Genomic DNA, 14,829 nt, shown 5'->3' on the forward strand with positions numbered 1-14,829 from the left:
AGTCATCAGGGCTTTTTTTAAGTTGGTACAGCTGGTGGCCCAAAATACCTCTACAAAGGGGTGCTGAAAAGTTATTTGCCCAACCATGTAGGGAATGACGAGTCATGAAATTTATAAATTATTCCACATTTTCACCTCCGAGTTTTTTTTTTGTTTTTTTTTTAATCTTTATTCATTTTACAACTTACAACAAGTGTATCACAAATTAATATTTGAACTTATATATATCACTTGATTTTCTATCAAAATGCACATAAAATAATCACATTTAATCCCCACCCTCCCACTCCTATCATATTCTATCCAATCACAATCTATATATATAAAATCGGAGGTATGTATGTGTGTGTGTATGTGCCGCGATCACGCAAAAACGGCTTGACCAATTTGAACGAAACTTGGTATGCAGATCCCTCACTACCTGGGATGATATGTTCTGGGGGTCTCGCGGCCCACCTGCACACGTGGGCGGAGCTACAAACATAAAATCAGATTTCACCCATTCATGTCAATGGAAAAAATGTAAAAAGCTGCCATTCTCACAGTAATTCAAACACGGCTTGATCGATTTGAACGAAACTTGGTATGCAGATCCCTCACTACCTGGTGTGATATGTTCTGGGGGTCTCGCAGCCCACCTGCACACGTGGGCGGAGCTACAAACAGAAAATCAGATTTCACCCATTCATGTCAATATAAAAAATGTAAAAAGCTGCCATTCTCACAGTAATTCAAAAACGGCTTGACCGATTTGAACGAAACTTGGTATGCAGATCCCTCACTACCTGGGGTGATATGTTCTAGGGGTCTCGTGGCCCACCTGCACACGTGTGCGGAGCTACAAACAGAAAATCAGATTTCACCCATTCATGTCAATGGAAAAAATGTAAAAAGCTGCCATTCTCACAGTAATTCAAAAACAGCTTGACCGATTTAAACGAAACTTGGTATGCAGATCCCTCACTACCTGGGGTGATATGTTCTGGGGGTCTCGCTTGTCCTCTGCCACGTACCTCTCAAACAAATTGCATCAGTGTGGGCGGTACACAGCAGAGGAGAGACTTCTGGGTTGACAACAGGCAGCGTGTAGGTATTGCTGCCAGCAACCCTTTACTAGACAAATTTGTGAAGGTGTAGGGGTCGGGGTCAAGGACAGATGGGCATAGAATGCATAGGAGTAAAGGGGGAGGTAAGAAAGAGGGTTAACTGCTGGACATGGGGTGTGAAAGAGATGTGTGTGTGTGGTTGTAGGCGAAGAGAGGGAGAATTGCCCCAGAGTTAGAAGGGAGAGATCCTGCATGGTGTGTAGAGGAAGAGAGGGAGAATTGTTGGACATGGGGTAGAAGGGAAAGATGCTGGAAATGAGGATGGAAGTGGAGATAAGGACAAGAGAGATGCTGCATGGTTAGCGGGAGGAAGAGAAATGTTTGATCTGGGGTGCAGGGAAGAAAGAAACATGGAGAATAGGAGAGAGGAGGGAAGACAAGTTGGACATGAGGCTGGAGAGGGGAAAGAGAAAGATGCAGATGGATCCAGGGACTAAAGGGAGTGAGGGAGAGATGCTAGACCATGGGGGAGGAGGCAGGAGGAAAGAGAGAAGGGACATGGAGATGTCATGCTGCAAGGGTGGGGAGAGGAAAAAGAGAGTAGGTGCTGGGCTAGAAGGATCTTGGCTAGAAATAGTGTAACTATGTGGGAGAGGTAAGGGGAGGTTGCAAGGAAATGAATGAGGGAAGGATAGTGATTACAGGGGGTAGAAATATGGTAATGGGGAAGTTGATTAAAGATGAGTGAAAGGCTGGGAGAAGGAGATTGAGATGGGGAATGAGAGAGCTAGTGGGTGAGAGGAGGTAGCAGAAGACAAACATGAAAGCAGAACCAATATGATAGAAAAATAAAATGTCCAGACAAAGGTAGAAAAAAGCATTTTATTTTGAATTTATTAAATGAAATACATTAGTTTTGGGCAATATGCATGACAGATGTGTTTTGTATTGTGTAGAGTAGTAATGGAAATGCTTTTCTATTATTATTTCTCTCATATCATAGTACATGCCAAGTTTAACCTCTTAGGATTCCCAGTTCAAATTTTGGGATCCCTTGTTATGTATTTGAGAGTCTGTTGATATTATAGTAATGGCTGGTGGGGAGATTGGAGAGAGGATCAGGAGGACCCCTTCCTTTATTTTCTGACCCAGGCCCCAGCATGACTAACACTATCCCTGATCCTTGCTGTAGCTAGTGGGGATCTCCAAATATTGCCAGCTGAGGACCTCCTCCGAAAACAGACAGACTTTTTCTACCGAGCTCTGCAGTATGCAGTGCCACCCTTAAGTCACCGACAGCTATGCAGGTGTAGGGTGCCAACATCAGTGGGTCAGGGATAATGCTGTTGCCTGCCAAACTTGGTAAAAGGAATTCTGGTTACCTTTAGAGGAAGTCTTCAGATGACAGAGCTTGGGGATCCTCATGTTAAAGTATTTGAATTGTGGGGTGTCAGAGGAAGGGTGAAGAGTGGGGATAGGGCAGAGACAGAAAAAATATTGTGCCTACCCAAAATTGGCGTTTTGGCTACGCCACTGGGATAGTTACACAATTCCCTTCTGGGATATGCTACCTTTCTGTGATCACAGTTAACCCTAGTAGATGTTGGTGTGAGAGATGTCTCCACTGCAGCACCACTTCTACAGCTGCTAGTACTGAGGTTCTCTACTTCAGTTGTCAGTCACAGCTAAAACGGATATCATGTATCTAGGACTACAGAAGAATGGTTCTCTAGTTGGCCATACTTTAGAAGATTATGAATTGTGTACCACTACACTGGTGTTATGTTGCTTAGAATTTTAATTTCTATGTAAATAATGTGTGTGTGCTACTTTCATTGGTTATGTTTATTCATATTTCTGTTACGTCCCTTCCAGATTCAGTCTCTTTCCACAATTTGGGAGTTTCAGAAATTCAAACACTTTTCTGAGCACGTGCTCATCCTACATTAGAGAGAGAATTAGAGCCCCCTGCAGTTTCAATTACTGCAAGGAATCCGTGCAGAAGTCTTTTGGGTATGCTCTGCATCTTTTTTTTTTTTTCTTTGGTTTTATATCCCGTCCTCCCAGGGGAGCTCAGAATGGGTTACAAGTAAAGTACTTCTTTTTCGGTGGCTTAAATGCCTTGAGATCCTGGTTAGTGTCCTCTGCCGGAAGAAAGGATGCAGTCTCACAGAGCTGGACTGCTGCTTCATAGAGAAGCTTCGGTGGATCTGTGGCACCAGCCTACTTGTGCCACCCTTTTCAGACTCGGTCCATTCCCCTGGGAGTTCACTTGCCCTCTGACCCTGCCAAGGGTTTAAGCGCATGCTATATGAATCCTGAGTAAAATTCCCTCTGGGTTTCTACATGCGCCCTGAGTCCCTCCTCTTTCGGTCTCCACAAGTTTATCCCTTTCAGATGCCACTCCCCTGGATGGAACCAGCGTGCAGAAGTCTGTGCTAGTGGCTTTAAGAGGAGGCTCCTCTTTCGGGGCAAACTTTTTCAGATCTTAGAATGTTTAACTCTAATGATGGATGCCAGCCTGTCAGGTTGGGGTGATCAGTGTGAGAACTTGTCCATTCAGGAGCAGTGTACTCATCAGAGGTGTTGGTCGATCAATCGTTTGGAGCTTCAGGCAATTTGCCTGGCATTATTCTCTCCAGTCCACTCTGGAAGGAAAAGTGATGCGAGTGTTTTCAGACAACACCATGGTGGTGGCGTATGTAATTCATCAAGGGGGCAGAAGAAGCACTCCCTTGGGCCAGGAGGCTCGCATGCTGTTTCACTGGGCGGAATTGTCTTCTGTGTCTCTCGGTGGCACGTGGCCAGAGTCAACAATGTACAGACAGACTTCCTCAGTTGACAAGTCCTGGGCCCTGGAGAATTGACCCTCTCGTGGAAAGCATTTCCGTCTGATTGTACAGCGCTGGGGTCAGCCCCAGATGGTCTTGATAGCTTCAGTAGAGAATTTGAAGGTCAGGTGATTCTTCAGTTGAAGAACAGAGCATGGAAGCTTAGGGCTGGATGCTTTGATTCAGCCCTGGCCAGCTCATGAGTTCCTTTGTGTTCCTTCCTTGGCCTCTGGTCGAGTCATCCGCTAGATAGCAATACATCCCAGCTTTGTGATTCTAGTTGCTCCGGGCTGGCCTTGTCCGTGGTTTGCGGATCTTGTCCGTCTTCAGCAGGACAGGAAGCTCAAACTCTCTCTTCCTCACAACCTTCTCAGTCAGGGTCCGGTGCCCATGGAGACCTATGTACAGACAGACTTCCTCAGTTGATCTAAATGGCATGGCTCTTGAGTGCTCAACCTTGATGAGGTGCGGTCAAGCTGATTTTTGGGTTAAAGAAATATGACCATGTGACACCCCTTTGCATTGGTTACTAGTGGAGGCATGTGTGAAATTCAAACTTGGTTGCTTTTGTTTTAAGGTTCTATTTAATTTGACTCTCAAATATATAAATGAGCTTTTTTCTTTTACAACTAATAAGACTTAAAAGAAGCTCACATTTGAATTTTGTTCCCCCACCTATTAAAGGATGTAAACTTAAAAAACATCATCAGCATCTTCTTTCATACCAGGCAGCAGCATGGGGCTTATGAAATTTATGGGGAATTTGGAAAACATTTAAAAACACATCTATTTTTGAAATATTTAGGTAGTTAATTTGTAAAATTTTTATTATGCAATCAGATCTTTTAGGGATTTTTACTCATTGGTTTTAACTTTCTAATTATCTTCAATTCTATTGTATTTTAAACGATGTATTTGTAAATGATGTAAACCACATAGAACTTCATGGCTTTGCGGTATATAAAAAGTGTTATTATTATTATTATTATGAAGTCCAGGAAACCCTAAGTTATGACTTCTTATGCCTCAGCCTGGAAGGCTACCAACAGTGGTGTGCTAAAGATCAGGTGGTGCCTGAGTGGGCTTCCATTTCAGTGGTCCTGGCTTTTCTTCAGGCAAGCTTAGTAGATAAGGGTTTCACCATGGCCTCCCTTAAAGTAGCAGGCTTTTTGTGCTTCAGGGCACACAGGGGGTTCTAGTTCACTTCCTGCTCATCCAGATCTGACAAGGTTTCTGAGAGGGGTGCTTCATTTGTATCCTCCCTTGTGTCATCCTTTCCCTTAGTGGAATCCTACCATTGTTCTATAGGGCCTTGTGGAAGCCCTATTTGAGCCACTAAAGGATGTTCCTCTTCTGGATCTGATGCTCAGACTGTCTTTCTGGTCGCCTTTGTTTCAGCACAGCGTATTTCAGAGCTTCCAGCTTTTACGAGCGGATATCCTTTCTCCGTATTACATACGCTGGAGGTACTGTACTGTACTTTTTTTCTACCGACGGTAGTTTCTGCTTTCCATCTCATCCAGGAGGTTCATTTGCCTGTGTTTCATTCCACAGGCTCAGAGCGCAAGGATCAGATCTTATGCAAGTTGGACGTCAAGAGATTCTTGCTCCACTTTTCGAAAAGGACTAATGATTTTCAGATATCTGATCTCTTCTTTGTCCTGACTGCTCCGCCTTGGCAAAGTCAGCTGGTGTCTGACCTCGATCGCCCAATGGATTTATATGGCCATTTCCGCAGCTTATGTCACCCGTGATAAGCTGCCATCGGTTTCCTTTCAGGCCCAGCCCACTAGAAGTGTTGCTGCTTCATCAGCAGAGTCTTGCACATTTTCTCCAGATGAAATTTGCAGGGCGGCTCCTTGGTCCTCTTTTCCTACATTTACCTACTTTTTTCTGGGTAGATGTGGCGGCTCACTCTGATGCCACTTTTGGGACCTCGGTGTTGCGGGCAGGCTCTTCTGTCCCTCCCTAGTTGCTGCCTTTGCTTTGGTACGTCACCTAGCATACTGAATCCTGAAGAGACATAACAGAATGGAAGATTAGGTTTTCACCTTCGATGATCTTCTTTCTGTTAGTCTCTGGAGGATTCAGTACAGCCCACCCTCTCACTTGTTCTGAATCGCCTGCTTTCTGCCTTGTTTATTCTCCTTCCAGGCTTAAGGATCTTCCAGCCAGTTGACGGATCCTGTGGGAAGTTTTCTTCTTTGAGTATGCAGTACTAAAGGCTGTCTCATATGGGTGCTCGTTGCACACAGCAGGTTAGTTCTGTGTTGCCTTTGTGCCTGTTTATTGTTTGTCTTCATGTTTTGCAGAGCAGATCAGTTTACAAATTGTTTTTTGCTGGGGAGCTTCCCCAATGACCCCTTCCTTGTCATGGTTTTGTTCAGGTATGTTGCTTGGCTTTGGAACTGAATTGCAGGAGGCTCAAACTCTCTCTCTAAGGTGGAAGGAGCATGTGCTCAGAAAAGTGATTGGATTTCTGCAACTCCCAGATTGTGGGAAGGGATTGAATACCTAGTGTACTGAACCCTCCAGGGACTAACAGAAGATTATAGAAGGTTGAAACCTAATCTTCCATTTCCTTTTGTGTATTTTCAGAGAGCTCTGGCTAAGACGGGTGCAGAGTCTATAAGCTTACTGGAGCTATGCCGAAACACGAACAGAAAACAAGCAGCAGCAAAGTTTTACAGCTTCCTGGTACTGAAAAAGCAGCAAGCTATTGAGCTGACACAGGAAGAACCATATAGTGACATCATTGCCACTCCAGGACCAAGATTCCACATCATTTGAATGGCCAGATTTGTTTTGGCTGTTGGTTTTACCAATAGATATGTATTGCCCCTGTATGTAGGGCACTAAGACATTTCATGTTTGGCTCTTTTTTTTGTTTGTTTGTTGTTTTCATTGTTTTCTTTATATCTTTCAAGGTGAAGCATCTCAACAAATGAGAGGATGAAATTTCCTCTTAAGTCACATACCTTCAACCTTTAAAAGAATAAGTCCTAAAAAAAATTATTTCAACAGGTAGTTTTCCAGCAGCTATATTGGTCCTTGTGAACTACTGGTTATCTTCCTTTCTACACCACTGCTGGCAGGCTTTGTGCTAGAAGACAAAGGAGAGATGTGCTTTTCACAACTTCTGATATCTCCAACAGTTATGGACCAGTTTTTTTTTTTTTTATAGACCTTGCTTTTAAAGGGGATTTTTTTTTGTCATTTGATCTGGAAAGAACTACTTAAATTCATTATTTTGGATGTTCCAGTTATTTAAACAAGCTTAAAAAGGAGGAGGTGCCTCTCTTACACCATTTCAGAAGATCAAAGTGTACAGAGTGGGATTTTTGTCTTCTGACAATTGTAAGATTTACATTTTATGTATAAAAGGTAGGTTTGATTTGTTTAAACTCTAATGCAGGGACAGAAGAAAAGCTGCTCCATGATTCAGTAAATTTTTTTCTGAAATATTTTAACAATTTAAAACATGTGCAATATTTGCTACGTCCTGAACATTGGGTGTCCATGAGGGGTTTTGATATATTGAGCAGTTTATTATATAATTGAGAATTGAAGCTACAGTCAGAAGAAAATTTACTAAATGTGTTATGAAAATGGACTCTGTTAATACCCATAATTTATAATGAAGAGATGTCTGCCTTCATATTTTAATCAGAATAATTTAAATATTTTCCATTAGAATGGTAGTTTAATTCATTTCATGAAGCAGTTAGTTGACCATGAAACATTTGGTTTAGCAAATCAAATGTAAAATTCAATAGAGCAAAATACCTTTTTTTGACCAAGTTTTTAACACTCCCCGGTTATCACTCAGGCCTAAAATTGCTGAAGTAATCCATAACTAATAATGGCCAACTGAGGATATTTTGTTTTTATATTAATAGGATACAAGTTATGCTTTTTAATCATTGCATTTAGAAGTTTGAAAAGAATTTTAGATTGTGAGGACGGAATTCAGCATTTAAATTGCATTCTAGATTGTCAATTCTATATGAAAGGTTTTTTTCTTTTTAATAGGAACATACATATCCATTTTGAAAATGAGTACTTGCACACTATGGGCTTCTTTTACGAAGATGTGCTAGTGTTTTTAGTGCACGCACTGGATTAGCGCACGCTAACCGAAAAACTACCACCTGCTCAAGAGGAGGCGGTAGAGGCTAGTGTGCGTGGCATTTTAGCATGCGCTATTCCGCGCATTAAGGCCCTAACGCGCCTTCGTAAAAGGAGCCCTAAAAGTTATAGTAAAGCAATAGTTTTACTCTTTGAACAACCTGTACCACCAGATCGTAAAACTGCTAAGCAGCATAAGACAGCTTTAATTTAATGATTTCATCACAAGTGGTAGCTGACTCCTCCCATTATTTATTATCATTTCAGTATCCTTTTGTGTTTTTTTGATAATACACACACTTGTTTAGAACCTAATATTTTAATAGCTTTACAAATGAAGGAATTCCATTTTTGGTTTCCTGTACAAAGAATAGTTTTTACAAGACCAGTAAAATGGCACCAGAAATTGACTGTTCATGGAGCCGTCCAATTTCTCTCTTTGTTTTAGTATTCAAAAATTATTTACACAGTCTTGATTTAGTGTTGGCACTTTTATTAATAGGTTTCTTTTAGGGACTTTAAAATTTCAGTAAACGCTTGCCTTTGTACAATTGTGTTTAAAATTTGTTAGACCCAGCTAAGTAATGATCATGTTTTAATAAATGAGTTTAATTGTAAAAAGGAAGTTGTTTTCTACAACTTTATTTTCAATATGTGCCTGTAAAACCATAGTTTTCCTTTTGTACAAAAACATTGTAGATAATATGGATGTTTAATTATAGGTAATGGCTTTTCTTGTTACACATTTTTATCTTAAGTTCTGTTGCTTATCAGATTTAATAATTTGTATTGAAAATAGTTGATGCTGTGTATGTATAACTTTTCTAATAAAAGTTGTGGTATAAGCTGCTTTGTGATTGTCATTTTTCCAGTCCTGGTTTATAAAATGTGCTTTTGAAAAAAAAGGAATGAGTGAAGTTAGTTTCTTATGACAGATGTTTTTCAGTGAATACAGTGTTTCTGTCTTTAGAAGTGGATGATGTCATCGGTCAAAATCCAGATTAGAAAACTGTAGACAAAAATCTAAACCCTGGGCTGCTCCTGGTGACCCTGGGTAAGTCTCTTAATCCTCCACTGCCCCAGGTACATTAGATTGTGAGCCCACCGGGACAGATAGGGAAAAATGCTTTAAGTACCTAATATGTAAACCACTTTAAATGTGGTTGTAAAACTTTAAAAAAGCAGTATATAAGTCCCAATCCCTTTCCCCTAATATTTCTAGAGTGGTGCAAATCAAATACAGTATATGGGACTTCTCATGTCTATGCCATCACAGAGAAGGGTGGTTGATACCTAGAATGCCTTCCCAAGTGAGAAAGTGGAAACAAAAATTGTTAGTTTAATCATGAATTGATAATGAGTGTGACTGTTAGGCAGATATGATATACAGTTCAAATTTTTATCTGACGTCATCTACTATGTTAACTATACAAAGCTCAACTAGTTGACAAATGAGGGGAGGTGGATAGATTTTGTGAAAACTGACGTTCTTCTAATTCTTTGAGAGTACCTGGAAAATGTTTTCTTTTTCCAAGAGTAATCAGGATGTCATTGTCCTCACAAATTGGAAATCCATAGCTACAGGTTGTCTTGACAAACTAGAAACAAACTTGTTTTGGGCAATGGTCCCTTTATTTGCGGGCGGTGTAACTTTTTAACATTGTAGATAATGTGTAAAAATATAAATAGGCCCTAGGGAGAGATTACGTTGGAATCTAAACCTCTGAAATTGTCATATTTGAATGCCTTCTCCAAACAGGAATGTGAATGTGTGAACAGAAGGCCACATTGCAGCCTTGCAGATTAAGGGCTAGATTCACTAAAGATAATGACTCAATCGCGGTTGGCCGATTTTCCAATAGCGATTGATTCACTATCAAGTTTGCAAGCAAATGATTTGCACGGAGGTGCAAATCATTTGCATGCAAATCCACCGACTCAATCTCTCAGTGAGCAATTGACACAATGCAGAGCCCTAACAGTAGTGGCAGTGGAAGCAGCCTCCTGTCACTGCTGCCAGGGCTTCTACTTTTTTTTAATGGAATATATGTTCTGCACGCCACCAGTCTCATTAAAAAAGTCTCCCCTCCCAACCCCAAAAGCTAGCAGGAGGGATGCCCACTCCCTCCTGCCTGGAAAGACCTCCCCCCTCCTTTCCCCTTGAAGAAAAAGGCAGGAGGGATGCCCACTCCCTCCTGCTACGAAGGCGCCTGCTCCTCCCCACCAAAAAAAAAAATGGCAGAAGGGATGCCCACTCCCTCTTGCCCCCAGAGGCCCCCCTCCAGGCCCCCGTGTCCTGTACCTTGAAGTTGGAAGCAGGAGGTACTGAAAACACCTGCTGCTCCTCTTCACAATTACACTGGGCCTTAGGCCCCTCCTCTGTGCATCAAGTAGTCTGCACAGCCATGGCACTGGACTTGGCCAACTTGTATGTAGCCAATTATGAATCCATCTATCTGCAAGATCACCCATTCAAACTTAACATTCTGTTCTATAAACGCTATATTGATATTATCATCATATGGAGAGGAGATACCACAGCATTAAACATCTTTTTTGATTGGTTCAACACAAGAGATACACATCTCAAATTCAAAATGAATGTTGATCATCATCAAATCAATTTTTTGGATTTATGGATCTGCAAGGAAGCAAACAAATTTATTACTATCTTGTATCATAAACCTATTGATAGAAATGCTTATGATTTCTCTTCACTACACAAGCAATCATATCCCATCGCTCAAGAACAATTTACCATATTCACAATTCCTGTGTTTGCGCCAGATTTGCACCAGAAACTCAGATTTTGAGGATAACACATGTGAAATGTCCCAAAGATTTTCAAGTACTGTAGAGGATACCCTCGCCAACATATTACCTATGGGGTCAACAAAGCACGCATGAAAGATAGGTCTGAAACTTTACAACCCACCAAGAAGACTCTACCTGATATAGTTTGCTCAATGCGCTATACTTTCCTTTCAAAGGATATCAATAAGATTATCAGAGCATATTGGAATATCTTGGAGGAACACCAATGCTTCCAGAACCAAAAATTAGTAGTGGCATACACCAGAAAAACTACCTTCAAGATTACCAGAAGTCATCTGCAGAAATCCCATAAATGCACCGTTTGGACACAAGAAATGCTGCAAGTGCACTGTTTGTCCTCTATGCTTAGAAATTGATCAATTTATCCATCCTGTTACAAAACATATCTACAATTTACGTCATTCCTCCAACACCAGCTGTATGATTTATATTATCGTATGTCCGTGTCATATGCTTTACGTTGGGAAGACAAGAAGGATGATCAAGACCCGTATCTTTGAACATAGAAGCAACATCAGGAATAATATCATTTCTGCCCCATTGTTACAACATTGGTAAGATTGTAAGCATGAGATCAACCAGCTAATAGATTTCGTATTTAATTAAAGAAAACCCCAGGGGGGGCAATATAGATAACCCCACTTCAGAGTGTGATATGTAAGCCAGGCGGATATAGGGTCTCAGAAAACTCCTTGAAACCCCACAAATTTGTGATATTAGAACTAAACGGGTTTACAGCTTAAACATTGACCCTTATCACCACCACCTCCTTAATGTGTTGCCAAAATTTTGCTGTTGCCAAATCCTTCAATAGTCAAATATTTAATCAAGCAGTATCACAATATTTTTGAACTTATCTTTAATATGCAGAATTACTAGCCAGCCCGACGGGACCCGTTTCGCCATACACAGGCTTTTTCAAGGGTTCTAGAGGAGCTATTTTGAATCGTCCTTCCTCATTAAGGAGGAGGTAGTGATAAGGGTCAATAATTATGCTGTAAACCCGTTTAGTTCTAATATCACATAAATTTATAGTGTTTCAAGGGAGTTTCTGAGACCCTATATCCTCCTGGCTTACATATCACACTCTGAAATGGGGTGATTTGTATTTGTGGATGATTCCATTTAATCTCACTTCATCATCTTCCTTACCCTGTTAGCAATATAGATAACACCTTATCACAAATAGAACAGAGAACCATTTATCCCAGGAGAAGCAGGCAGCATATTCTTGACTGATGGGTGACGGCACCGACGGAGCCCTGGTACGGACAATTTTAGAGTGATTGCACTCTAAGAACTTAGAAAGTTCTAGTTAGGCCGCACCGCACGTGCGCGAGTGCCTTCCCGCCCGACGAAGGCGCGCGGTCCCCAGTTTCTTAGTTTCCGCGGAGCTAAGAAGACGCGTGTTTCCAACGGCTGTTGGAAAATTTTTTCAATTTTTTCTCGCCTTCCCGCTCGCGCGTTTTTTTTGTTTTGTTTTTTTTTCTTGTCGTGAAGTGTTCACGTTATTGTTTTCTTTCTTTTCTAAAAAAAAAAAAAAAAAGTCAATTTTTTTCGACTTTTTTCCGGTCGGCCCCAGTGGGGCCTGTTGGCACCATCGAAGCCTCGGGCTTCGATTTTGCTACGGCCGTTTTTCCCTTCATGCCCCCTTCACCGGGTTTTAAGAAGTGTCAGCTGTGTGCACGTCCTATTTCCCTCTCCGACCCACACAAGTGGTGCCTTCAGTGTCTGGGTCCGGACCATAGGGCTGAAACGTGCACCCGCTGCAGTTCTCGCCAAAAGAGAACTCTAAAGAATTGCCAAATTCAACAGTGGATTCTTTTCGGTGCTGCCATGGAAGTTCCCCCGACATCGACACCGACAACTTCCTCCAAATCGGCACCGGTGACTTTGACGCCGCAAGATCCATCCTCGGTGTCGCACCCTGTAGGTAAGCCGGCTAAGAAGCCATCCCCTACTGTCCTTGGCCCGCCAGTCGAACAAGCAGTGAGTCAAGTCCTGCAGACTGCGCGCCGGCCCCGCAAACGCTCCGCTCCCATTGAAGTCACTGCCTCTTCATCGGCATCGACTTCTCCCGAGCGTCGAGCTGCACCACAGGTACCGAGCAAGAAAAAAGCGGTACCGGTGCCATCGGGACCGTCTTTGGATGAGAGAATAGCATCCATCCTTCAGGTCCAGCTTAAGGAGCAGTTACAACACTTGCTCCCGGCTCTACTAACTCCACACCTTCCAGTGTCGGTACCTACTGAGCCTTCGGTGCCGATTGTCGAACAGCCTATTCTGTCGGCATCGACGTTATCGGCACCGCAAAAATCTGTCTCTATGCCTGTTCTCTCGGCGGAACCGAAGTCTCTTCGACGCACTGCTTACTCGACTTCTGAGCCGGTACCGTTCTCTGACACCCATACCGCTGTACAGTTACCCGGTACGGTGTCCATGCGATCAGGTAAATCGGTGTGCAAGACCAAGCATGCCGAACCTTCTACTCCCCTTTCTCAGGGCCGTCTTTCATCGGTACGGGACCCTGATTTGTGGGATGATTCTGATGACCCTCTCGGTACCGAGGCAGATTATTCCTTGGATGAGGATGATCCATCGGTGCAGGATCCTGCTAGTAAGCCAGAGCACTCGTCCTTCATCAAGTTTCTTAAAGGAGATGTCAGACACCCTTTCCATCCCCCTAGAGTCTGACTCTAAAAAATCCAAGGCATTTCTTGATACTTTGGATTTTGACCAGCCTCCTAAAGAATTTTTAAAGTTGCCTCTCCATGACATCCTGAGGGAAACTTTTTACAAAAATTTAGAAACCCCTCTAACCGTTCCAGGAGCCCCTAGGAAGCTGGAATCACTTTATAAAGTGATTCCTATTCCAGGGTTTGACAAACCCCAGCTGCCCCATGAATCTCTGCTGGTGGAGTCAACCCTCAAAAAATCGGCAGGCTCTAGTGTGTATGCCTCTGTCCCTCCTGGTAGAGAGGGCAAGGCCATGGATAAATTTGGCAAAAGACTTTACCAAAATGCGATGTTAGCCAACCGTTCAGGTAATTATGCGTTTCACTTCTCTTTTTACCTGAAACATCTGATTCAACAAGTGGCCTCTTTTCAAAAGTATTTTCCTGACCGCAAACTTCCTGCATTTCAACAATGCACTTCCAGTCTCCTGCAACTCAGGAAGTTTATGGTCCGTTCCATCTATGATACTTTTGAACTCACATCCCGAGCCATGGCTATGTCTGTGGCGATGAGATGCTTAGCATGGCTTCGAGTCTCAGACCTTGATGTGAACCACCAGGACCGCCTTGCCAATGCTCCCTGCCTGGGTGACGAGCTGTTTGGAGAGTCTATGGATACCACCACTCAAAAGCTCTCTGCCCATGAGACGAGGTGGGATACCTTGTTGAAAAATAAGAAGCCTCCTCCTCGTCCTTTTAGACAGCAACCTTCATATCAGAGGCGGTTTTCTGCTCAGCCGGTTCAGCCTCATCCTCCTCAACCTCGGAGGCAACGGCAACAGCATCAACAGGCTCGTCAGCAACATCAGCCTGCCATCAAGCCTGTCACTCAGACTAAGCCGACTCAGCCCTTTTGACTCCCTTCTCCAGGGCATTGCCAGTCTTCCTCCCTCCTGTCCTCTTCCACAGCCCATAGGAGGTCGATTAAACATTTTTCACTCTCGATGGGAAGTAATCACCACCGACCAGTGGGTGCTCTCAATCATAGCCCACGGCTACTCCCTCAATTTTCAGACTCCTCCGCCGTTAGGCCTGCCAAAAGAGTCTGCTTCCAACAAGTCTCAGTCCCTCCTCGCTCAAGAGGTTCAATCCCTCCTTCTTCTCAATGCCATCGAAGAAGTTCCTCCAGATCAGAGAGGTCAGGGATTTTACTCCAGGTACTTTCTAGTTCCCAAAAAGATCGGAGACCTCCGACCCATCTAAGATCTCAGAGATCTCAACAAATGTTTGGTCAAAGAGAAGTTCAAAATGCTC

At 42.8% G+C, this 14,829-nt stretch overlaps 1 protein-coding gene across 1 annotated transcript in view; it reads left to right on the forward strand.

Moving 5' to 3' along the window:
• Positions 1-8,850, forward strand: part of RAD21 (RAD21 cohesin complex component) — a 241,038-nt gene extending 232,188 nt beyond the window's left edge. Inside the window, exon 14 of the mRNA XM_033933156.1 lies at positions 6,476-8,850. Within this exon, the coding sequence (XP_033789047.1) occupies positions 6,476-6,667 (192 nt within the window). The 3' untranslated portion in view covers positions 6,668-8,850. The remainder of the gene's footprint in view (positions 1-6,475) is intronic.
• Positions 8,851-14,829: the final 5,979 nt, after the last annotated feature.

Source organism: Geotrypetes seraphini, chromosome 2 (assembly GCF_902459505.1).
Source record: "Geotrypetes seraphini chromosome 2, aGeoSer1.1, whole genome shotgun sequence".
In the NCBI taxonomy this organism is placed as follows: Eukaryota; Metazoa; Chordata; class Amphibia; order Gymnophiona; family Dermophiidae; genus Geotrypetes; species Geotrypetes seraphini.